General features: G+C 34.5%; 3 protein-coding genes across 3 annotated transcripts in view; all 3 read right to left on the minus strand.

Annotated features, from left to right (window-relative positions):
- The window catches only part of LOTGIDRAFT_160629 (hypothetical protein), a gene marked incomplete at both ends in the record, with an annotated part of 62,022 nt that extends 52,120 nt beyond the window's left edge, over window positions 1–9,902 (minus strand). The window contains 16 exons of the mRNA XM_009055734.1: window positions 46–258; window positions 573–795; window positions 1,527–1,598; window positions 1,713–1,861; window positions 2,405–2,540; window positions 3,059–3,231; window positions 3,461–3,579; window positions 3,812–3,884; window positions 4,020–4,204; window positions 4,733–4,837; window positions 5,158–5,394; window positions 5,798–5,977; window positions 6,295–6,439; window positions 6,908–7,077; window positions 7,615–7,816; window positions 9,762–9,902. Of these exons, the coding sequence (XP_009053982.1) occupies window positions 46–258; window positions 573–795; window positions 1,527–1,598; window positions 1,713–1,861; window positions 2,405–2,540; window positions 3,059–3,231; window positions 3,461–3,579; window positions 3,812–3,884; window positions 4,020–4,204; window positions 4,733–4,837; window positions 5,158–5,394; window positions 5,798–5,977; window positions 6,295–6,439; window positions 6,908–7,077; window positions 7,615–7,816; window positions 9,762–9,902 (2,523 nt within the window). The remainder of the gene's footprint in view (window positions 1–45; window positions 259–572; window positions 796–1,526; window positions 1,599–1,712; window positions 1,862–2,404; window positions 2,541–3,058; window positions 3,232–3,460; window positions 3,580–3,811; window positions 3,885–4,019; window positions 4,205–4,732; window positions 4,838–5,157; window positions 5,395–5,797; window positions 5,978–6,294; window positions 6,440–6,907; window positions 7,078–7,614; window positions 7,817–9,761) is intronic.
- Window positions 9,903–14,618: 4,716 nt separating this feature from the next.
- On the minus strand, window positions 14,619–18,644 carry LOTGIDRAFT_160630 (hypothetical protein; the record flags this gene model as incomplete). Its single annotated transcript, XM_009055735.1, has 9 exons — window positions 14,619–14,833; window positions 15,269–15,352; window positions 15,743–15,803; window positions 16,141–16,265; window positions 16,406–16,487; window positions 17,058–17,114; window positions 17,340–17,419; window positions 18,255–18,370; window positions 18,616–18,644. The coding sequence occupies 9 exons, from the start codon at window positions 18,642–18,644 to the stop codon at window positions 14,619–14,621; spliced, it is 849 nt and encodes a 282-aa protein (XP_009053983.1).
- A 1,558-nt stretch (window positions 18,645–20,202) lies between these two features.
- On the minus strand, window positions 20,203–26,750 carry LOTGIDRAFT_160631 (hypothetical protein; the record flags this gene model as incomplete). The annotated part of the gene is made up of 12 exons (XM_009055736.1): window positions 20,203–20,215; window positions 20,847–20,967; window positions 21,468–21,566; window positions 22,210–22,326; window positions 22,603–22,701; window positions 23,048–23,130; window positions 23,414–23,508; window positions 24,303–24,448; window positions 25,122–25,212; window positions 25,634–25,801; window positions 26,022–26,107; window positions 26,687–26,750. 12 exons carry the CDS (start codon window positions 26,748–26,750, stop codon window positions 20,203–20,205), a joined length of 1,182 nt encoding a protein of 393 aa, XP_009053984.1.
- Between the last annotated feature and the right edge of the window lie 211 nt (window positions 26,751–26,961).

Below are 26,961 nucleotides of genomic sequence, written 5' to 3' on the forward strand. Positions count from 1 at the left end.
AATCTGTGGACAGTAGAGGGACTATTGATTATCACGGTAGCTCACCTTAACGTATCCATGTGGACACACCATCATCTGCCAGTCTGGTCTATGGGAACATCTCGGTGTGGTCAGGAAGGGTATATTCTTAACAACTTGCACTCCTGGATGCCCTGTTACACTTCCATCTTTGTCCAAGAAGGTGGCCCGTAAATCACCATCAAAATCACCAAAGTCTATATTGCTTCCGTTCCCATCAAACACCCAGTTGCCTTCTGTCTAAAGAATGATAAAAGTAATATAACTATATCCTTGAGGCCAAATATTAAAAAAGTTTCCTATTCCGTTGGCCTGATTAGAATTTATATCCAAAACAGAAATTCTTATGCATTTCCTTTTTATGGTATACTAGTTACTACTACTACCGAGTTTTATAGTACACAATATTTTAACAAATTACATTATCATAATCATTGCATATCCAAACCTAATGGTATTAATAACTTTTAAACTAAATCATCCATAAAAGATATAGAAACCTTAGAAAGTAGCGACGAGGGTTGAAAAAATATTCAAAATTTGTTAATAATTACCTCGTCACAGAAACTAAAAGTTGCCCCACTTGTTTGGCTGAAAGAACTAGAGGTAAATCTGTTTTTCCTCAGAAATCCATATGCACCAGCCGGTCTATGAGCAGGTATACCCCACCTTGATTCATAGGTATTACTCCAGTCTAAATCTTTGAACTGCCGGAAGTGACAATTGGTACTGTATACTGGTCCATCATAAAAGATAAATCCCTGAAGCGCATAGTTTCTGAAACCATAAAAAACATCCCATTTCCTATACTTAAAATGTATTTTACTGAGCTCAACTAACTGAATGTAACAGGGGTCCAAGCAAGTATGACAACCAAATGGTTGTATTTGTTTAAAGCGGATAGAAATCAATCTTTGAGTTGTCTAATATGGCCCTTCGGGTCATTCTTGGAGTGTTGCAGGCTATTTAACTTTGGAAGCTGTCCAAAAGACTGAAGATATATGTTCATGGGAAAGCCATTAGAAATGAAATAAGTCTTTAAGAGTAGCAGTCAAAACGACTTATTGTGCCGTAATGGTTAAATATACCCACATTGGGAGTGAAAAGGACAGTGAGATATACGTACGGATCAGAGACTGGTAAGGACCTTGGAAAAGAATGTTTCGGCTTTATGCTTCCCGAATAAGACCAGTTGGTGTAAGCTTGCGGCATTCCAAAATTACTAGATTCGCCAACAAACAGGGAGTCTTTGACTTCTTGTGATGTATCTCCGGCTGAAATTGGCATTGTTAGCCCACGAATAGAGTCTGCAAATCTGTAAAAGCAACATGATAATAAAGACTTATTTGTATCATAATAAATCTCCTTTTAACAAATGGAAAAAATATTACAGGAATAAAAGAGTCGTTTTTAAAAAACAATCCAAAGTTATTAAGTCTTATCATCATAAATAGAAATGCCTTACTTATTGCTTATTGTTTATTACCCTAATGAATCCTTTTACTTACGAGGATTCTTTTATTAAGAGGTTTCCAGCTCGTAACCAAGCGTTTTGATGTCGATTTTTGTAACCAGTAAACCTAGAATGAACAAAAAGAGACAAACCACTTAAGTAAATAAGCTGTACATTGTCAAGTTACTCAAGGGTATAATTGTCTAAATCTTTCCTTCGCAAGTGTAAAAAAAAGTGTTACCTTACAAGGGTTGATGTCACTTTTTCACCTTCTTCATTTGGTGGATTTTTAGCATTAAGACCTGAACCACCAATTATACCACCTTCTGGTACCCATTTACCATGATAATACTGTCCATAGGATATCTTGTTATCCATAAATAACCCGGCCTTCAAATATTAAATATTTAATATTTCAGACATTAAGTTGTTTGGGAGGGAGAGGAGGAGGGGGGGGGGGGGGGGTGGGGGAGTAGAGGGGCGGTGGGGGAGTAGAAACCAAAGACCATTTGCATGCATTTGAACTCATTTGTTTAAATTTCACTAAGCTCCCGTGAACAGGGCTTAGTATCATTTATTCAATGTATCAGAGATCAAAAATCTTCATTTTCTCAAGTGAGGACGGAGACATTGTGCTTTAGTGTTTGTATTACTTAATGACTTTGCAATAAAAAACAAGGTATGACCACAAGTATAAACACGGTAAGATAAATCATAACTGCTACTGTAATTGTATTGAAAATGAATTGATCACGACACGACATTATAAAAACTACCTGAACGTTTGGACTAACGCTGTCTTTGGGCAAATTAGTCAGAGCGAAAAAGGATCGTAGAAATCAAATTTTGCTGTGTGCTTTTTTGCACGACATGCGACTAGTAGAAAACGGCCTTTATAGAATTTCTGAGAGTGTTAATATATCATTACATTACCTTATTATTAGAATGAGCTACATTATTATAAAACTCTGTCACAGGCGTATATCTAGAGCTGAATTCTGTAACGAGACCCCGATCTTGTTGTCTTCCCCAAGATGGACCTAATGGTCTGTCAGAATTAATGAACCATCTGAAATATATACAGAGGCAATATATGCATCACCCATAAAACTATTGGTATTAGAGTATAGGAACGTGCATGGCTTGATTGAGAAGTTGTCAACGGTACAGTTTTAACATCATACGAGGTCTCCGTTGATCATGCAATTTACTTCATTATTTTATATGGTGTATTGTTATGGTGCCGTGACCATTAATGATTATTTATATCAGTTATCAGTACCTCGGATCCAGCAGCAACGTTGTTCCTGATATAATTGTTTGGATGAGTTAACCAAAAAGTTGTTGGTGCCCTGAGATAAAATAAAAAAAAAGAAATTCAACATTACTATAAATCATGTACAATTGGTGGAATTTTTTTCATTTCCCACGTTCATATCAATAAAGCCTGAATATATCCCTATTCCAACGACTATACACTTAACCCACGACCTTCATCACTGCCAAAACACGAAGTCATCGCATCCTGGTTGTCTCCACAGCACTGAGGGGAAAAAGTATAGATCACAGAGAAAGTCTGATACTTACGCACAGAAATCTTTATTGGTTGAATTACACCATTCTCTTTTTCTATCAGAGAGCAGCAAACCTCCATATCTAGTATTGATACCCAAATTACCATCCAATATATTCCTTATTTCAGCAGCATCTTCCAGAAAAAATCCATGACCAAGATGTTCAAAGCATATATTATCTGTTACCTAATCATTAAAAAGACTTTTAATTGCTTACAGTTCATAATCCCTAGATCACAAGACCAATTTTTGTCTTAAAGGGTAGAGCTCATATTAAACTATCTGTATCACTTTTGACAATTAAAATCCGACGACGGAATCTCCGGTAATTCAACAGCTATAATATAATTTTCAACGATATATAAGACATAAATGGTCTACCTTATTTGTGAATCTCTCTTGGACTGATACTTACGTTTAATCCATCGGTACCATGGATAGTAATACATCTAGCTAGAGTGTGGTGAATCGAATTAGATTTAATAACTGTGCCATCAACATCGTCACACATGTGGAAATGTATCGGATAGTTACCTAAAAATCAAAGGTTATTTTGACCTTTATTACTGTAGTTCTGAATTTTGAAGATGGGGGGGGGGGGGCAATTTAGCTTATTATAGGAAATATTGGAGCGCAAAAGAGGTCATTTTCAATCGCAAACTGCTATGCGATACCAATCATATTGAACCCGGATTTTAATACCATTATAAAGACTTCTGATCGCTGTCATTAGTCAAACATTTGTTCAGATGTACATCTTACTTACCCAAAGAAAATTGTTGTCCCATATGTTTAAACTCTGCTCCTTCTACATGAACAACATTGAATCCATTGACCACCTACAATTATTTTTTTTATAATCATTGTTACGCTTAAGCTATCTTGTTTTGTGGCGAGTAAGGATTTGGTCGATTAACATGACGAAAAATATAATTTGGGCCATAACATGCAATTGTACTTCTTGTTCGATTTACCTTAAAGTGTCCTCCAAATGTATCTTTCTTAAACCAACTACAAAGTTCTTGTTCTTTCTCAGTAGTACCATAGCACACTGGCTCCATCTGACCCTCAAATCTGATATTTCTTGACAAAAGACCAACTTCACCTCGTTCATCCACACCTTCTGTTACTTCACCATAATGACTGTATTGAAATGCACCTGAAAGGTTTAATTATTAGGATATAGTCAAGAACATCACATACATCATCTTATATCTTATGAGTAATTTCATCTAGCGTAGGGTGGTTCAGCGATAAAGATATTTCCTCGTTAACCTTGCAGTCCGGCTTTCTTCATAGGTAGCCAGTAAGACGCTTACTCACTATACTAGCTGTCCGACGTTCTTCAGAGGTCGTGGTGATATTCTCTGGATTTTTTCGGTTTCCCCATATCAATAATGCAGGTTGGTGGGGTATCCGAGTTCATACCATCGTTCAAGTACGGCCAACCAATAATTGATGGACGGTGGTTTAAGACCCACATTTTGGAAAGACTTGTGTCCTTACTATTCCTGAAAACTTCCATTACAACTGGATAAGTTTGCACAGGAGTTTGGTGGGCAGCTCAATCATTACTGGACCGCTTTACACAATTGAAAGCTAGCAGTTACAAGCTAGAATGTCCCGAAATCTAATTGAACGAGCAGCTTAAGTAAACTAACACTAAACATGCTAGCTCCAGACTTACCATCAACTCTGAATTGATTTGAATTGCAATCCAGACATGGGAAAACAGTTCTTTCTTCGGCTTGATTTAAATCATAATCTGTTGATGCGAATACAAGTTGATCGTCTGAAATTAAATGAATAGGTCTCAAATTCTTCAACTCTTGCACGCTTGTCAATGCTATTACTTTTGAGAATATATTTCCTTCGTTGTTTTGTCCATGTTATAACATAATACATGTAATAATATATTGTAATTGTATTTGTTGTATTATTAATAGCTCAAGATATCATCAATTTAAGATTACGTGATTTTGGTAATTGAGTTCCGATTTTGATTGAAACACGTCGTTTTTCTCCTTAAGATCATAATATCAGTCGGTAGAAACACTATATAATGTGACTTTAGCAAGTATGTCAAAATGTTGTAAAATACAGAATACCCACCTGGTTGCCAGTTTACAGGAGAGATGACATCAATCTTTGGGTATGCTACGTCAGCAGTTATAACTTTAAAATCAACGTAATCTGGTGTTCCCCATGGTCCTTGCCACTTCACGGCGCTTTGGGCACTAAATACCAGCCCTTTTTCCCAGTAGTTTATTCTCACTGAGTTGTCCGTTCTTGTGTAATTCTGTCCTGCTTCTTTTGGAGCATGTTGTTCGTTAGTGAATGATGAATTACCTACCAAGAGAGAATTTAAAATACTCCAATACTGGTTGTCCTGGCAAAATTGGACAATGAATAAAGTGTTAAGACACATGAGCTAAAGAATCTAAATGCACTATGTGCTGTATAATAGAATGCTTTTAGAGTCGATGAATTCTGGTACCTTGCGCTTTCAAAAACATATCAAAAGAATTGACGGTTCCGATATTAACATTAAAGCCCCACGTCTTCCAGAGTCACATCTAACACCAAGATGGGGATAATACAAATGGCTTTCTTGGTAGTTTTTCTAAACGTTCCTTACGCTGTATCTGGCCTTTTATTGCAAATATTTTTTTCCGTAAGTGGATTGAAAAGATTATGTAAATGATGCAGAACTATCAAGCGATGGACTTCGTGCTACTTTTTGTTTACTCACCTACAAGAGTTATAAAAGCATAAGCTTCATCTTTAGCAACGTTTCTCATCACACTCGAACCTGGCGACATACCACCCAGTTTTTCAACGGCTTCATACACTTGTCCAAACTCTCTGTCCTTTTCACCGATGCCCAATCCTCGTCGAACAGCTAAAGCAACTATTTTACCAACTTTAATACCTTCAAGAAATATATAATAAATTTTCAATGGGGCCATCTTCAAAATATCTTTGGTTGGAAGTTGTGGTGACTAAGCTTGTATGACACTTGCGTGTTTAAAGGGATAGTCTACACCTTTGGATTGTTCAATCTGACACAGAAAGAGGTGCTCAGTTGGACAGACTTTGTGCGTAAATGCTCGATAGTAGGAAATCGAAATTGAGAGTTATATAGTTATAGCGCAGTAGTTTCATCCATAGCACAATACATTTTGTGCACGATTCCATTTGGTAAAAAAGATGCTAGATGCAAGTCAACAACATCAGTGTCAAACTTACCATTGACATACTGTACAAAATGTTCATCGGAAGAAGTGTCCCATTCTTCACCTGTGGTAAAAGCTACAAAATCATGAAATGAACCATCTTCGTTCCACACCATTACATGGATTCCTTTACCCCATTCATCTTTAAATGGAGTGTTCTACAGATAAATAAAATCATGATAGTTTCTTTCAATTTATTGCACATTGAATAGTGGGGTTCAATTTTGTATTCTTAATGAGTCTCACTCATTTTAAAAATTTTGATTTTTTTAAGGGCAATAACTCGTGGACTGTATATCGAAACATCATCAACTTTGAACTCGACGGAAATTTCTATATTCTGCAATAGGCTAAGCTCCAGCCTAAAACTAAGGCTTTTATCGCACAAACAATCTGATTTTGAGTCCTTACTATAAATGGTTCAGCGAAATATCGCTTTTTCGAACTGGTCCTGGAATCCATCAATCCAACATAAGCATAAAATGTTTCAGCTAAAACTGAAGAAAAATCTACATAATTTCCTTTTAACAAGCTGATTTAGACCAATGGCCAATAAATAAGAATACCATTTATCAAAACATACTGAAAATCAAGATCTCATTACATTTCTAGAAGGATCTTTTTACCTGGTGATCATAAACCACTCCACATGTGTGTGACGAAGCAGGAATAGTCCGAGCTAATTTAGTCCACGATATTTTATCTTCACCATAGATTAGTGTGGTACTTCCGCTAGTAGCACCATAAAACTTTCTACCAAAGCCTGTTATTGATTCTTTACCATCATCAGTACGCCCTGGAAGTCATTGATTGCATAATAAATCATAGGACTGGTTTCAATTACATTGTTTCATGTTGGCAGAATTGTTACTAGCTGAAAATGCATTATTTCAGGCCTTCCTTTTATAGTATAATTTCATTCTACTACGAAGTAGTAGGGGTTTAAATTTTAGTTCATTAATGAGATCATCCGTTCACAATTTATCAAGGGTTTCACCCTTCCATTATTCATTATTCAATTATGTAATTTCATATTCACATTGTGTATTTAATACAACGTTCAATTGGAGTTACGACTGTCTTCATTTCCAGAATGCTATAATCAAAATTTTAGAGTGCAGATATTATTACCTATAGCAATATGAGATTTGTCAAAACTGCCCATCTACATATCTATCTTCAAAACAGACGAACCAGAAGACAGAACAGTGATACATTAAATTTGAATAAGCTGATAGAGCAAAGAACTATATGATTATATTCCTTCAAAACTTCTGCATGTATGTACCGCGATAACATTTCAGAGTAGGTCTAAACCTGAAAAGTCATTTACCTGTTAAGACTATGTTAGCTTTTTTAGTGAATCTACAATCTGGGCTTCCAATCTGAAATCGTCCATGGTTTAAGATGTAATCTGTAGTTATCTTGATATCATCCTGATCGTTCCAGACTAACACCGAGTCGGACAGTATTTCTATACCAGATAATGGTGGTGGAGATTCATCTAGTAACACTTTCTTGCCGGATAACACCACCTAAATAACACATTAAAGACCAAGCTTGTGGGAGTTGAAATATGTTTTCTAGCTCTTGTAATGATTATAACAAATAAAAAATATTAGCTATGTGGACTCTCCGCAGATCATAGTGTTTTCCACCAGGAAGTCCATATAGGGGTATAAATAAACTTCAGGGTACAGAGTTTTTTTAGCTGGTTCTATTACACCTTTCAGGGACCTTGATCTATTACATAAACCCCCTATCCACTTATAAATCCCCACTATTTCTTGCTTTTCTCTAAGGTTTTCCCTGCAATCTCTTTGATATCGGAGAATATAACCTGACTGAATAGAACAACTCAAATTATGACTGTCCAAAAATTTTCTTTTTCTTTTTATTTCTTTTAAGACTTTAAAACGCCTCATTACCCTGCCAAATTTTAAAATTGACGGGAAGGCTGATTGAGCCCAGGATGAAAACCCTGTTCTAAAGAATTTAGACATACATTATTTACTTTCATAGATATCTTCTACGTCTTAACGTGGCCCATTTTATATGATAACCATCAACAGTTTTAATTGTTAAACCATATCTCCTACAGGATTTAGAATGAGTAGATTTAAATGATTAAACCGATAAAAGTTGATCGATATTGATGTCCCGTTGTTTTAGAAATTATCGTACTCGAGTGACCGCAGGTGTTTTCCACGATATATTTTTTATAAAATTTTATTAAAACATAATAACTACTTTCAATAATATATTTAAGCCAAAAGGCACATTGACATTTAAAACTTCAGTCTGACTTTTAAGGTATAGGTTGGGAAAGTTAACATTAATGAAAACTATATAGACCGAAATCTAGAAAAGTGTGTTCCTTAGGATGTGGGCCCAAGGCCAGTCTTGGTCGCCGATTTTTGTCACCCACTTGAGTCTTCACCGAGGTGACAAAAATCCCTAGTCGATCGTTTTCCACTATGTCAATTATCACGTTCGGATCATGCAATTAAAAGGAAAATGAATCTCACTGGATGATGACAGTCTGTCTTGATAAATAATCAACGACATAAATTCTGCCGGTTATGCGATAATCTTGTCGACGAAAATCGGCGACTGTTCGTGTGCCCGCACTTTTACCTTATCTGAAAGTTTTAACATAAAATATTTTGCCGTTTAAATTTCAAAACGCTATGCAATCTGTCATTTAATCAACCCCTTTAAAACAAATTTGGGTCGATCAAGCTCAGAAGAAAACATCATATTTTTAGAAATACTTTCACGTAATGATTCACAACTTATTTGAAAACTTATACGAAAATTTCCCATCGCTTCTTTAAGGACTGGACCTTAAGATTTTCTACGTAGGCTAAACCGGCTTTGCCGACCTCACCCAGTTTTGTAATTTTATCATTGAGTTATTAAATGCCTGATGCCCTTTCACCTGATGAATCCTAAAAAAACCGCTGGATCTGATGTAGGTAATAATCAAATTTTTTGAAACCAGAATGAACTACTGTAAATTCGGAAAATAATGGCCATATTATGACATTAAGTCAAAAAGATAATCTTGACAAGTTTGTTTTCTGGTATTAAAGGAAACATAGATGTCTGCCGGCCAATCGAAATCATATCGCTTCTAAAAATAATACTGATTTTGTTTGAAAATGATTTTAAGGCTTTATTTGCAATTATCAAACTACAATTTCTAATTTACTAAGGGAAGTAAATACATTTGTTTACTAAGTTTACATAAACTTTGTCGGTAATAGTATGCAACTAATGGATAATTTTCAGGAATAATTTACGACGTTTTTGGTCCAATGGTCCAAGTACTTCCTTAGCCTATAATCAAAAATTTTTATTCCATCAAATATACCCCATGAAATGATGCCTTGGTCCTGTTGGTAAAAGTTAAATCGACTTTAGTTGATTAGTAGACGCATATAGTTTTGTGTAATAGAGATCTTGGTTTTGACTCACCTTGGTGTTTGGTCCAGGTTTCACTCCGCCGTCCCAAGTTGAAGCGTCACTCCATTTCAACAGACCGTCTTCCAGATGAGGACAGATGGCTTTGGACGTCTTTAGTAACAATGATAACAATATAGCGTATTTTAAAATCATAGCGGTGCTTTTCCTGAATAATTCCTACTTCAAATTATGATATTAAAACATTAAGATTTAATTTTTCTCTTAACAAGGGAATAATGTTATATAGACACAGCTTTATGGAACAACAATCACTGGTTAAAGTTTTATGCAACGTTTCGACGTGTTTCCCCCGTCGTCCTCAGGCCTGTCTATATATCGTACTCACAATTGCTAAATGCCATTCAAAGACTTTAAGGGAATAATGATAAAGAATACTCAGTATATAAATTAAACTTTAATATACTCGCTCGAGGCCATACAAATCTGAGATCACCGAATCGTGGGAGTCAAATTTATACGCACCAAGTCTCTTTCGTAACATTGTTTATTTAAAATCTGTTTTTTTTTATAGGTATTTTGCGATCACGTGATATTTACCTGAGAACAAAAAATAGTAATAACGTCAATACGTATTTCGGTGTTATTAATCGTAAGCCATCTATATTCAAGCCTGTCAGATAAGGAGTTATCAATATTATTTACATTAGTATTTTATGGTCCATCAATGATTTCCGTTTCAATTCGAATGTGGCAAATTTTTGGTTAATAAACAAAGGGAATGTAGAAATATATGTTCCCTTAAGTTCCTTGGAAGTCATAGAAATAGTCGATTGGATATTGACGTTATTAACTGAATGTTTTTAGGATCATTATCCCTCTTCCCGACGTACACCGGACAACGGTCCCTCGCTATTAATTTAATACCAACCATGGAAGACATTCTATACTTTCTGACCGTTATCGATACTCTGGCGTGTATTGTCTTACCCAGGGGGGTTGTTTTTCATATTACATATTTGCTTTATTCCGTTTTATAATAGCATTTCATTATTGTTTTGCGTTCTGTTTTGCTATAATATATATGCAATAGGTAATGAAACAGTCAAATATCAGAATTATGAGTGTCATTTAAAGTTATCCAGACCACAATGAATTATACAAGTCATATGTTCAAATATTCAAAACAACTCTAAGGAATTTTATCACCATGAAAGATTCACCTCAATTTTGACATCCAGCCACTTGAATATACAAAAACATCAAAATATTGATCTTATTTCTTTAACTAAGAAAATCAAAAAGCGAATTAAGTTAATCGGGCGTCAATTACGATAGTCTTAAAATGTATGATAAGGTAATTTGCTTACCGAAGCGTCAAACGTGTTTGCCTTCTATTTTAAGCTTCATTTGCTGAACATTGACCCCAACTTTCTTAATTCAGTTTTAGAGACTGACAACTATCTACCGTCCTCTTAATTTCGTCGTTGAATTCAATGTTACCTTTCATTTTTATATGGTATAGAATGCCTAGTTTTGTAAGTTTGCAAGTTGTGAAATTAATACATATATACGTGAAGAAATCCATTAATCATAAACGTATTATAACTACGCTATCGCAAAGGCCCTGACATATCATTCACAACTTTTGTTATAGCGACGTCAGAAATCGCTTATATTGTGGTGGAATTGACAGAATCACAGACATCTGATGCATAATTCATGCAAACAAAAATTTACAAAACCTCTTTAATCCTTTTCAAAGCCATGGTTTGCTATTCTAGGGTGTTGATTTTGATCTTGAATAAGTACTAGAAATGCACCAATACAGCACAATTCTTTCTATATATGTCTTTTCAGCATTATTCTAACAGTGAAAATATTATATTATTGTATGTCTTTCTTTATATGTCAGAGTCTCAAGAAAAGACGAGTCGCCATATTCAAACGCGGATAATTCTGGACACACATGAATTTGATGGCTCAAATTTCGACGGTGAGCTGTGAACGCTATTACTGATTAGCTTAGCTAAAACATTCTCGTTTCTGAGACGGAGATGCTTGGTCAAACGCATGGTGAACCTGTCCTTTTCAGCTAGCAGATTCCTGACCTTGATTAGAAAAGGAATTTAACATAGTCAAAGCTTAAATACCCACATTATCCTATTTTGTTTCAATTCAAACAAACAATGTAAATTTTTATTTCATCGTTTCCAAAGAAAATACTAAATACCATAGTAAATAACAATACACTAATGGTTTGTTTTCGCTGTGCCGACCAAAATTCGGATCAATAAGGTTTAAACTTAAAGTTATGTTTCTGCACGAATTTCACTGATTATTTATACGTGAATAGGGTTAAAAAGGATTATAAAAATGTCAACGGAAAAATGTGTTTTTCATTTTCTGCCGATAGTCAGAACATCTCTTAAAAATCCCAATATCTGTCTACGGATTCAATTATTAAAAACAAATATACATGTTTAATGTAAAATAATATAATCTATAATCATTCATTTAAATGTTTTTAGGTCGGTCATTTCATCGAATAGCCCTGTCACACCGTACTTCGAACATTAGCAGTCTAACGGCGGCTGGAAAGTACTAGATAGCGGTCAAACGTGAGGAAAACTAGTCGACCTAATACCGGGAGTTATGTGACGATATAGCATTCTAGCGTTTTGGCAGCGTCTTTGCCACGCGTGTACTGCGCTTTGAAAACGCTCAATGAGATGTCACAACGCTTGTCTGGCGACTTTCTCGATCACATGACGTTCTTAATGCGCTTATACCACATTCATAGCGGCATTAAAACGCTCTATCGCAGTAAGAACACCTCCCCGGGACGACAGGGCCTAAGATGATAACACGTTGTAATTCAAATGCTCACGGTGGAAAAAGATATAATTGAGCAAAGTAATTCACCATCTAACACAGACACACATCCATTTTCTACACCTTAAAGGCCAATGGAGACGGACAACGCCATGCAGTGTGCAATGGGGGCACTCAGGACAACTAGACTCTCTTTGTATGTCAGTCCCTCCGACCTGCATCATTGGCAGGGGGAAACCGGGTTGAAAAATCCGAAAGTATTATCTCGACCTATGCCGGGATTGAACCCTGGACCTTCAGTTTAACGAGAAAGCATCTAACTCACTGAGCCACCGAGGCTGCACGGTGAAAAAGGGGCAGATGGTTCTGGATTATCAAAAAATAGAAAAGAAAATTGATTTTATATATTAATCTTTATTGTTTTGAAATCTGCAGGTGCATAAAATATTTCTTTGCTCGAATATAAAGCCAATGAATATACACATATGAAATATCTATTTGCATAAAACATTCAAAAATTAACATAAAATCGGATGTTAAAAAATTTCGTCAATTTGAATAATTCCATAGTTTTAAATGCCTTATACAAAGGAAAACATAAAACACCCAATAACATAAAATAGGGTTTTACAATACCATCCATGATCTGACAAAATTATTTTCCCGATATCTTCAAATTTAGTTATTATCTATGCTAACAAATCAAAACTGATTGTTTAAGACTGACAATGAAAGTCATTGTTAAGTATAACAATAATTATCCTGGAATTTGTGAATAAAACAAAACATTTGATTGATTGAAGGCTTCAATGACCTATAACATTCCTTGCATAACAAATGCTTCAGATCATGGGTAGCAAGTAGAGTCATCCACAGAAGAAACACACAGATTGAAAAGAAATAAATATCATAATCTACAAGGAGTATTATTACATAAGTTACATAATAAATAGACATAGACATATCCTACATTGAAATTATAAATCTGTTCAAAAGAGAATGTATACCTGCATTGTATTGCATTGTACATGTATATGATGCCAGAATTGTGATACATGATGTCATTGTGATCCAAATAATGCCTGCATAGTTATTCATTGTATATATTGCCAGGATTGTGATACATGATACCAGCATTGATATATGATACCCGCATTGTGATAGATGATATCAGCATTGATGCGTGATGCCAGCGTTGAGATACATGATATCAGCATTGATACATGAAACCTGCATTGTGATACAAAAATGCCAGCATTTTGATAAATTGTACTGGATTCCAGCATTGCAATTCATTGTAAATGATGCCAGCATTGCAATTCATTGTAAATGATGCCAGCATTGTAATTAATTGTAAATGATGCTAGCATTGTAATTAATTGTAAATGATGCCAGCATTGTGATACATGATACCAGCATTATATATCATTTTAGAAGCTGCCAGCTTTATCATACATAATACCATCATTAAGATACAAAATGTCAGCTACTTAATGTCTGCCTTGCATAATGCCATTATGTCAGCTTTGTGATACATAATGTCAGCTTTTGCAATACATAATACCAGCATTAAGATACATAATGTCATCTTTGCGATACATAATGCCAGCACTATGTTATTATAACTGTATTATTCAAATAAACACTTCATTATGATCATGATTATAAAATGAGAAATTTGAACAGGGAAAATGTAAGTACCAAACATTGGCTTGAAATAACCATACTTATATTTTGGCAAAATAATTTTAAAATCAATTGAAGTCCCTTAAATCTACATAAGAAAACCCTGAAGAAATTCTCTCTTCTTGATCACTTAATGCCACTCTGCTGTTGGGATACAACAGAAGCAGTAAATATATTTATCAAAATCTGAACAATACGTGAGAAAATGCCAAAAATTGTGGTTTCACTAAGTATATCATATTAATATGTTTATTCATGAAGTCAAAAACTGTCCCTCAGAAAGATAGATTGTAATAATATATGTCATTTTTTGCCATGGCATGGAAATTTGCCGAGCTGGTAAAATTAAGTAGTATATTCACATTTTATACAAAGTAAACTTCACATATATTAACTAATATTCATACCACCCATAGCCCCATTTAAATCTTCTTCTCCATCACTGCAGTATGTGTAATCCTCGGCGGTGATTTGACGAGCCTGGTATGCTGGATGAGATCGGCGACGTGGTGAAGCACCTTGGTTGGAGGATGTGTTGAGGGAGGAGTTATAGCTGCTATCACTGGTTAAATTATCACATGGTGAATAAGGTGGAGGGGGTTCACCTACAAAATGATTGATAGTACATGACTTGTTTTGAAATATCTAAAGTTATGAATGAAGTTGGAAATGAGGGCTAATGAAGACAGGCAATGACATGCAATGTACAATAAGGTATATTTGCCAGGGCAGCGGCATTACAGTAGTCTAATATTTTGATAACTGGTTGATTGATAGAGAATATATCAACTCTGTCATTACCAAACCACAAACAGCTCAGCTGTTACATTGACAACTATTCTTGGATTATCAGCAGGACAAAAAAATCATCCTACTTGTTTCTATTCTTAACTAACAAAGGATCTCTAATGAACACAATCTGTAGTCCATCAGGTCTTAGTTTATTATCTCATCCAATAGTTTGACCACTATGTCAGCCCTTTCAAACCTCTATTAATAACATCAATATCATAATCATTCCAAAAGACACAAATACTTACAATAAGGGGATTGGGCTGCCCTTTCTTTATTTTTCTTGATTTCCTCTTTGGCTTTCATCACATAATGTTTTGTTGCACCAGAACCTGTATAAGAATCACTTAAATTTATAATTCCTAAATTTTTCTGAAAAGTGTTGATACAAGTTGAAACTCAAAACCGGACAGAATTTCAGAAGCACTGGCAATGGAATCAGAATTTTCACTACCTGAGAAGAATTCAAACCAATGACCCCTTATATCTTACAGAGGATAATCCACCTTGCTATCGACTCAGCTATGAGAAATGCAATACCACACAGTGTCCATTGAGAGAAAATTTGCTAGGGCAATGACCTCAGCCTACTATTGCTATTTTCATTTGTCAAGCGATCTTGCCCAAATAATTTTCATTCCACAAAGTCACAAATTTAAAGGAATTTCTATGGAATAAGTTAACAAATTTATTTACTCATAATTTTAAGAGATTTTAAATACCCGTATATTTGATGTCTTCAAGTTCTTGATCATGTACATCAGGTAGTTGCAATGCTATATTCTACAACAACATACAAACATAGTTAGATGGTGGTCAATTAAATTAAATCAGACTACAATTACATAGACAAATTGTGGGATATTGGGGGGAGGAGGCTATCATATTGCTCGACTTTGGGTTATGCTATCTCACAATTCATCCTTTTGCATCCTACATTACAAGCTTTGATTGTTTAATAACAGCATCTGACTGGACAGGATTGAGGTAGACATCTTGTTAGATTACAATTTAGACAAAAAATATCAGAAAAAAGAATTGAAGTTTAATTTAATTCTAATCAGATTCAAGAAATTCCTGATTTTGTTCATACTTTTGACAGAAGATTAATTACACTTACTCTTTGTGATTCAAACACTACTGCTGTATTATGTGCAAAATCAATATAAGAATTAGAAAACTTTAATAAACCTTCCTTAATTCTTATCAGTTTAACTGCTTCATTTTCACGAGTTCGCTCGTTCACTGAAATAAAAAAATTCAGGATAAACTTTGACTGTTTCTTCCATAATGGATACTTTTATATTTTTTAACTGAGAACATAGTAAAATATCATAGTTTCTTCCTTATGTTAACAATTTGGAATAGTACTCAAAATATGTTACCTTCTAACTGTGCTACATCTTTGGCTCTTTCAGCCTGGGCTAATTTACTTTCTAATGCTTCTAATTCTGCTCTTGGTGCTTTCTAAAAATAACAACCATAAATTAATAAAGATTTTGGGAATGAAATGAGTTTTACATCTAACATATTGAAATGAAGTTTGTTACATTCGACTAATTCTTAATTTCATTTATGAAATGTTCTACCGGTAACATTTTTAATGCATGAGTGAATATAATCTAAATACAAGAATGAAATCATTATTAATTCAAAAAATGAAATGAAAAGAATTGAATGGAGTTTTACGTCCTACTTTTCTGCACCATGTGAGCTAATGAAGACGGGCAACGCCATGCAGGGTGAAATTTTGCCAGGACAGCGGCATAAGCCTGCTCTTTTTCGATTTCTAACTGGCGAGGGATCTTTAGCATGCACAGCCTGTAGCACACGGGCCTCGGTTTATTGTCCCATCCGAACGACTAAACGCTTTGTCCATGTCAGCCCCTCTTACCTGCATAACTGACAGGGGGAAACCTGGTTGAAAAATTATCTTGACCTATGCCGGGATTGAACTCTGGACCTTCAGGTTAGAGAGCAAGCGTCTAACTCACTAAGCCACCGCGGCTCCATAATTAATTCAAAAGATAATATTACCTTATAAGCCTTCTTCAATTCTCTTTTCAGTTTATTCTCTCTTTGATCACATGCAAGCTAAATGATAAAAAATATTTTCAAAATGAAAAGATCATTAGACAACATCACAGAAATGGTAAAACATCTTTCTGACTTGGTAAATTTTTCATTACATTTTTGAACACACATGGATTTCAAGGCTCAAATTTCGACGATGAGCTGTGAACACCTTTACTGATTAGTTAGGCTTAACATTTCCTGTGTCTGAAGCACAAAAATAAATTTAAAGAAAACAGAAATTACCAAGTGATTTTTGGACTGTAAGACATGTTTTTCTCCTTCTAATACACGTTCCCAAGTTTGACGATAATCTTTTAATTGATCTGTAAGAGAAGTAAATAAATAAACCATTTTTTTTAAACCTGAATGCATTGCAGATATCTCATCAATTAGTTAAAGCTGTAATGTTTCTCTACACTATTTCAATGTAAGTGATCACTGTTTCAATGTCAGTGATATACCTTATATTAGTGATTATTGATTATTATTGTTGCTGATCTGCTTATGAAGAAAAAGCAACAAAAAAGCTGTTTTTAAGAGCAAAATCCATAATAGAGTTTCAAAATTCTCTTTATAAAAGTTTGGAATAAGATCTAATAATATAAGCTTATCATTTAAAATATTAATATTTACCTATAAATTCTTTCTGAACTCCATTCCATAAAGCATTCAACTCAGACAACTGATTGGCCACATCCTAGGGAGAGAAAGTGAAATGGATTAGAAAAATTTAAAATATGTTTTGATATATTTCCACTTTCTGGAACTCTAAGAAGTGCATATATCTGGTGCCTTGTACCATGTCAGTGTTTAAAAATGTATAATCTTATGAAGCGAAAATTGATTTTCTACTTGCCTGTAAAGCCCTATTTTCAGCATTAGTTGACCATTTCAAAAAATCTTGACAAGCTGAAATAAATTGAGTTATATTGTTTTAACAAGAAACCAAATTTAGACTCATATCACAAAGAGATGCTCACAAATTAAGTACTGGTATTGTATATGCAAGGATGATGCAAACAATATAAAGAGTAAAATTCAATGACTGAAAACAACAGAAACTAGACAGAATAAGCCATGACCTTTCATTCTCATTGGCATGTATTTTTGCATAGTGCAATAGTGTGGTATAGTATAAGCCTAGACTGTAAGACATACCTGAAGTTTGAGCACTTTGATAAGCTTTCTGTGTGTTTCTCATATCTTTAAGCTCAGATATCAAGACATTTAAATCACTCTGTCCACCGCCAAGTGATAATAATCGCACACTACTCCTAAAATACAAAATACAAATAGGTTGTAACAGTTTAAAACATACAAGATATTTCTTCCTGAATTCTCCAATTAATCATATTGGAGTTGTCTTAGAAATGTGGTCTAAGTTCTTTTTTACATTGATCTGAGTCTTTAAAAAGTGTTCTTTGAAAATGCTTTTATTGGTCCAAGTTATCATTAGGAGGCCTATCAAAAAATGAGGGCTTAGCCTTAGGTCTATCCTATTGTGATAGTGTTATCTTACCGTCTCATAACTTTAGCAGCCTTTTCCATTGTTTCCTTCACACTTAAATGTTAATAGATTTCTAAAAATATAATCCGATATGACTACACCGACTACCGTTAGTCTTTAGAGAGTGGTCACTGACCTCAAAACACTGGTGTTGTTATTATTGTTTTGATCGTCTGTTTACAAAAATGAATTACGTTTTCGAGAGATGAAATCGACATAAATGACAATCTACAGAGTTTCAATTGATTTCATCTTGCGTAAGAATCAAATTAAAGGATTTAATTTCACAATTCATAAGTCAAATTAACGCCAAAATGTTTTCTTTCAAGTTTGTTGACGTTTTCTTTAAATCTTATGACCAAGGATCATTTTCCGGATATTGCAATATTTGACACGCCATCTGGTGGTGAAAAACGCGACTGTTTTTCCGTCACACGTCAAACACGTCACACGTCAATGCTACCTTATAAATATAAGAATCATTATTTTTAGTCACAAAACGAAATGTAAAGGGAAGCTATCCAGTTATGAGGAAAGGCTACAAACCACTTTAAATTAGTAACCTCAGAGAATATATTATCATGACTTTATAGACCTTTTCACGATAAAAGCCGCGCATGCGCATAAATACCCTTGAGTGGCAAGCCTATAAAATAACGTGCCGTGCCGTGTGACGCTAAACTGTGTAATTGCATAATTATATAATGCGCGTGATTGAATAATGCTCCTGATGCTCGTCTTAATCTGGATTAAATCTAGAAAGACAGGCTCAACAAAATGTTATTGACAGCTAGCTTAATCAACTGAGAGGGAGTTAGATAGAAAACATTATTGTGTTTTGTTTGTACCCCCGAATTGCAGCTTACTCACTTTCCTTGACATTTGTTCCTTAATTTCACATCCACCCCCGCCACTCCAATATATTATTTAGCCACCTAATTTTTCACTTTTTACACTGATTGTAGCTTCTTATCAAAATAAGTTTTTGTCCCAAAATTATGGACAGAATACATCAAATCATTTCCATTTTTCACAATTTTTCCAGTCGGTACTGACATGCCGCTTCAGCGTTTGGAATCTACACAGTGTTGTACCCCATTAAGTCAATCTGCCCCCCCCCCCTCCCCTTCCCATTTATATGTCCAGTTCCAGGTGACTGGCGCTAACACTGGAACAGTTGCTATCAGTGGCATACATTCTTTTGTCTGTTTGAGTCTTACAGCATTAGTTTTTTTCTTCTGAAGTTGGTTTAGGGCCTACTAAGGTCAGATAGCATAAAGTGAGAAACAAATTCAAGTTGGCATTCAAGACTCCTCACGATCGGGGTAGTCAATTGGATGTGCTGTTATTGGACGACCGCTCATTCTTAGGCAAAAAAAATTCAAACACGATTTTGGTAGTATAAGTAGTATACTTTTCATTTTTTATGGCCCTAGGAGGGCGGGGTGACATGGCCAAAAATTACCGCCATATACGCCACTGCCTTTCCGATCAACACAGAACTCTTTAGTGACAGCATAATAAAACAAGATTTTTTGTTCAATAGAGTTTTTTATTTATTTTTTTTGTTCATTTTCTGATGCAAATGTAATCAACTGTTTAAGCTGTTATTCTGAAATATATAATATACAATATGTTAGAGATAGAGTATATGAGAGTAATTTGTAAACATTTCGTTAATGATATGATGAAATCGAAATAACATGAATTTTACGTCTAACTTTTCTGCAACGAAGTTTGCTAATGGTGTGTAACTGCAGGCGACATTTTGACGAAGCAATGAGATGTTTTAAATCTGATCGTTTTTTGTTTCAAAATACAATAAGTGCACAATAATAAATCATATCAGTGCCAAAAATGGTTTATAAATGCTAATATATAACATTTGGTCTCTGCACATATATTATATAAAATATAATATTTCAGTGAGTAATTCAGAAATATAATATTTTAGTGAGTAATTCAGAAATATAATATTTCAGTGAGTAAATCAGAAATATAATATTTTAGTGAGTAATTCAGAAACATATTATCAGTGAGTAATTCACAAATGTAATTAGTCAATGAGTAATTCACAAATATAATATTTCAGTGAGTAATTTTCCAGAAACGTTACCAGTCAGTTTTTCAAAAATGTTATATTTCAGTCAGTTATTCACACATTTTACAATGCAGTGAGTAATCAAATTTCAACTCAGTAAGTAATTCACATAATACATGTATTATCGAGGTTATACTCTTACTTACATGCTGGACAGACACCGCACATGATGTTACAATCAGTGGGGAAGTTGGAATATTTCGTGCAGTCGGCAGCAGTAAAGAATTTTTGGCACCACCATTCCTCTTGTCCGGGACAACTTTCTACAAAAACAATGTATTAAATTTGATTGAGATTCATTTTAAGAAAAAACTTACAGTGAAGAATTTTAGGCGCTAGAACCGGCCATTTTCATCAAATTAGCTGAAAATTGACTTGGATGGTAGTATCAATATAAATCAGTAATGCATGGATAAAAACTGTTCAAAATATCACCAGAAGAAATATCATGGAATCATAAATATAGATATATATAACATATATAGCAAAACGATCCCCTTTTGCATCTATATTGATGGGATAAAATCGGAAAGTTCCTGAAAAAGAGACATCCTTTGAAATCAAAACGGAAACCATGTTAACTTTTCAATATTCATCCCCTCAAATATTAAAATATGTCAAAAATATATTTCATTGCCTCTATCGAATATACATTTCTAGATTTCCAAGTCTTTTGGTGTCAATGGATATATTTTTATATTATCAGATCTTTTCGGCCATTTTGTTGAAGTTTTGAAGTAGATCGGTCTTCAAATGGACTTACTGTCGGCACAGGTTGGACCAGTGTAAGGGTCTTTACAGGTACATTGACATGTGTTTGGATCCAAAGTTCCACCATTTTCACATTGTTTTCCATCACATGCTGTAAAATGAAAAAAAAAACACCATACATATAAACTCAACTATTTACGAGACGCTTGTTTAAATAGCCTGATTGAAAACAAATTGGTCTTACCATCCTTACCAAATTTCAGCACCTCGATAACCTTTAGTGTACATACAGCATTAGCACAGTGTTTACATTTTTTTTAATTTCATTCATTAAATTGAAACACCCGATTCTAAGAATCTTGAAAAAGGCGAGTCTAACATGGGAAAATTATGGATACGTGGATAAAAAGGCTTATATTTATTTCGTCGGTTTTTCATCTGTTTTGGATGTATAATCTTCGGAATATATATTCATTACTCTTTTGTTTTTTTATATTTTTAGTCCCTATTGTAGGCTAATCTTGCTAGTTTATTACCACAATCTCGTTTTAATGACGTAATATTCAACCAATTAAAGCGTGTCATAATACTGGCATGTTGCTCTAATTTGAGTTTTGCTATCCCACTATTCTTTAGGTGAAGAAATAGGTTCTTGAAATTGGTTTAAAAAACCGCCACTAGAATGCGATTGTGATAAACAACTCGTGAGATTAGATTGGAGACGACAGATATTAGAAAAATGAAATGAATTTGAAATCTAATTTTAATTAGATTGGCATGAATTAATTACTTACGGTAGGGGCAAACACCACACATCATATTACAGTCAATGGGAAAGTTACTGTATTTGGTACAGTCAGCTACAGTATAACTTCTTCTACACCAAGATTTTTCTGTTTTTGTACATTGGACTGAAAAAGAATGCAGATCTGTGAACTGAAGCTTAAGTTCAAGCGTTCTGGATGTGGATTCAGGAAAGCATGCATGTTATACGTTCACATGGTCGTCTTCAGCTAATGAAAGGTGTTGAGGTCCTCACCATAATCAATTGGGATCAAATTGCAGTAATTCGATAAAGTGAGAAAACGAATTTTCTTAACATTAAGCTGGTTGAGGCTAGTTTTAGATTTAGATATATTGATTGCAAAACCTTTCATAATAAGCATTATCTCTATTACAAAACTTACGGGTTTGACATTGGTCACCAGAGTAAAGACTTGGACATGAACAAGTACACGTATTGATATCTAAAGTACCACCGTTAAAACATATTTTACCATTACAGTCTAAAATGTAAATATGGTTGAATAATTAAAGAAGGAGTTGGACCTGATTGTTCGCTTTCACAATGATAAAGAATTACCATTACCAATGACCGCAAGTGCGCCAGGTATTCCAACCATTTTCTCCATCGCCTAAGGAAACATTAGCATTGTTTGTCAACAGTAACTGTGTAAACTGTAGTTGAGATAATGTACATTCAACCCCCATAGCTCCTGAATTACCACATCCCTATTTTTAAACACATCAGGTGTGACCTGAAATTAACATAATTCACAAAATTTGGGGGAAATTGCATTATATTTGCTAAAAATAGATTTCTAGTTCAAGACAACTTAAACCAGTACATACCACAAAGGTTATCACTACAGGAGCTAGGGCAATCACTACAACTGGACGATCCACTTTTGTAGGGATGAGTAAGACCCATTTGTCTGGAAAAGAAATCTTCTTATTATCGGGAACACTGATAGTATCAATTTGCTGGTTAAGTGTTTGAATGACGCCAATAATCGCGAAAGGCCTTAATATTATGTGATAGAACATAATTTCGCGATTGGTGACGTCATCACATATTTAATGGAATTACATAAAACACAGACGTCTGTGGAAAATTAGACTGGTGCAAATCAATGCTATCCGGGTCTGCGACACATATAAAAATTTTAGGGTCTTTTCCGCGGAAATGTAAATGAAGCTATGCGCTATGTTGCTTACCCAATAGCATAGTTGCATACGTAGTACGATTTATATGTTGAATCGGGACAATGAGCTTTACCACAGCCGACTCGTGTAGACTGATGATGGACCACCTGTAATAATGACAAAATATATTCAACCGGAATTAGTCTACTAGAGGCACCCGGAAGCCAAAGGATTTCAAATGGCCCGAATTGAAGAGGGTTAAATTTTCATTTCAAATAAGACCTTTTACAGGCCCGAGAGTCCTACCACTACATAAGCCACTGTGCCTAACCATGATGGTGAAATTCACTATTCGGAATATTCGAACAAAATACCGACACCAAATGTTGATTCCAAAGATCCAAGTCAGAAAAGCGTGCTAAAAAAAGACTATCCATACTTTTCTAACAAGTGGATAAAAAATTTTCAGCTTTTTGTCTCGCTATATTGAGTGATAATCCGGTCCATAGTACCACCTAACTTCAAAAATATTTTTTATATAATGTGATTTTTTTTTTAAATTGGGTGATTTTGAAGTTGAGTGGTTGGGAGGTAATTCATGTCTGCTGATATAAATTCTTATTAAGATTAGATTACAATTTCATTTCTCCTTTATTTTTAGTCACTATTGTAATTTAACTTGTTTAATATCACAATCTCGTCTCGTGCCTAACCATGATGGTGAAATTCACTATTACAAAAAAGCGGAAAAGATGACCAAGGCTGCTATTTACACGCTGGGCGCAAACATCGCCGTCAAGCATATTCTAGAATATCCCATATTACACAGAATAGTTGAAAAGAAAAAAAAGAAAGACTTTGTTAGGCGACCGAAGTGATCCCCCACCTTGGCAGAATATGCCACTGACCATGGATGCTTTTTATCTTTTCAGTTATTGTTATTTGTTATAGGTTTAAGTACCTGAGTGTAATGTCCGACGTCTTTACCGTTGATAGATCCTACACCATATTTGAAATCAACGACTTCATCATGCCATGCTTTAATAGCTGCTATAAGATTTGCTTGACCAGCAGCAGCGTTTTGTCCAATGTAGGTACCTTTTAGTGCTGAAAAATCAAGCAAAAAGTGGTAATGACAAGAACATCGCTTAAAGTCCCGTCACCCGAATGAAAATTGAACCAGTGAGTTAAGGTCATCTTAAAGATGGGTTTCCTTATCTTTAGTGTCAACTTAAGCAAACTATTTGATTAATTGATGTTTCTAATGAATAATCATGTATTCTCGATCATATCATTTTGTTCTTATTGCATATAACTAAAAGTTTTAACCAATCAAATATGTCTGTGTTTTTACAGTCTGAACAAACCAAAAAAGACTTTTTGACCTTTCTTGATCGGTCACTTATTTGAATTCTACTGGTATTTCTCTTCTAACTGTGAATTAATTATGACATGTGAGGCAAACTGGTATTTTTCCAAGTCATAAGAACACCTCTACTTTCTATTAATATAAGTATTAGCATTTTCATTTTCATAAATGAAAATAAGGGAACCCATCTTTAAGCTTGGTATAAGCGTGCGGTCGCCGCTGATCGCCGAGTTACGACGTTTGTTTTGTACAAGATCTTGAAGGTTTTGAGAACGCCACAGAATCGAGAATGTCGTTAAAATAAGAGTAAAGTGCACGTTTCGAAAATGGTTACATTTGCATTCATGGCAGCTCCTTTTATCATTATGATGAGAGATAGATAGAGATGAATCTAAACAATTGAAAACTTACAAATGGTTTTCCTTGCATCCTTAGTATCGTGCCCGGCTCGACCTTGTTGGGCCCATTTTGTTGCAATTTCAGCCAACTCATCATCCCAAACCTATTGAATTGGTAAGATAGATAAACAGCATTTCTGTTTTCTCCGAAATGTATGTCGGAGTGTCTAATTGGATTTCCAGGAACGTAAGATACCCTTTTTCACTTAATTTAAATTGTTTATAAGGCAGACATCTTAGTGGGACCAAAATGCAATAAATCTTTTGCATTCAGCTCGATCGATACCAAACATCAATGTCAGTTTTCACTTCTCAGAATTACAATTGAACTCCTAGATCAACTTCAACTAATCTTCTGTTTAAATTTGAGTTCAGACTGTTATGGAACATTAATTTAACGAACAAAACGGCAATTTAAAATTACGAGGTTTTGGAAGATGCCGAAAATCTAATAATTATGAGCTCATTGAGTTCTGAGTGGCCAGAGACTCCGAGTCACGACAATGAAGATCACAATGTACTCACCATTTTCTGCATAGCGGCAGCTTTAGGACTCACATTCTTTCTATAGTCATTATGAGCGGCCACTGCTGCATCTATTTCCTCTTGTGACAAAGCTACTGCTGTACACACATCAACCAAACACATTGAATGGGATGAAGATATGTTTTTGTAAGCTTCATTACAGTTCGACTAAAAATAATAATAAGAGAAATTGATACAAAATTTCAATATTCCTCCCAATTCGTAATTGTTTCAGAATTTAATAAAACATATAACATACTTTTGGCGATATCAATTTCAATGGCACTTCGCTTTTGAAGCGATAGAAAACCACAGTGTTGGTATATATAAAACCCTTTTCAGCGACTCTTGACACTTCAGGCTTTAATATGTTTATAAACATACTTACATTATAGTTCAAGTTGCCTTGAGGTGCAGCGTTATTTGCTGATCTGACTATTCGAAGCAAGTTACCATTGAACCCTTCCACAGAGGCTAAATTATAGAATGAGGTCATAAAGAAATAAAACAAAAGCTGCCATCTTAAAGGCTATACTCAGTAGGGAATTTGACGGTTGCCTAAACTACAGAACTGTACTCTATTACATACAAAGCAATTTTGTAACAACAGTAAAATTCACAAATCGAGCCAATTTTGATGTATTTTATTTTAATCAAGGACAATAACTCAAATAGCTGTACAATATCATAAAGGCGTATAAAAATTGGAAATCAGGCTGTACTAGAAATAGTCATAACAAAAAGAATGTCATAAAAAAAGATTAGTCCCTGTACTAAAATTTATTTAAAAACCAAAATAGACAATATTAACAAAAATCCATATTTTGTGAAACTAAAATATAATTATAAAACATAATTTTGAATTAAAACCTTGAATTTTCAACCAGGTGATAATCCTGACAAATTTTTTAATTAAATATTATTGACTTATCAAAGTTCGGCAATCTTCAGATCCCCTGGGATCAACTGCTGGGTGTTTATTGACTTGAAACACCTGTAAAAACGGAAAACTTCGTAAAACTGATAGGAAAAAGAGAAAAACTTTCTACTTACATACAACCTTAGATTGAGAGAGTGCAATCTGCCACACAACAAGTAAAAAGCAAAGACGATTCATCTTCTAGGTTCTGAGATATTAAATAACACGATCAAATATCTGCAATGTAATCAAACAGTCAAATGGAGATCCTTTTATAGGATATTGTATAGAGAATAAAAATGTAAAAAAGTGTAACTGTAATCATAATTGCCCACTTCATCCAAGGACGTGTAATTACATAATCTCCAAAATTTGATGTTATAGTAGCGTTTTGTACATTAATTGATGT

Source organism: Lottia gigantea, assembly GCF_000327385.1.
Source record: "Lottia gigantea unplaced genomic scaffold LOTGIsca_25, whole genome shotgun sequence".
In the NCBI taxonomy this organism is placed as follows: Eukaryota; Metazoa; Mollusca; class Gastropoda; family Lottiidae; genus Lottia; species Lottia gigantea.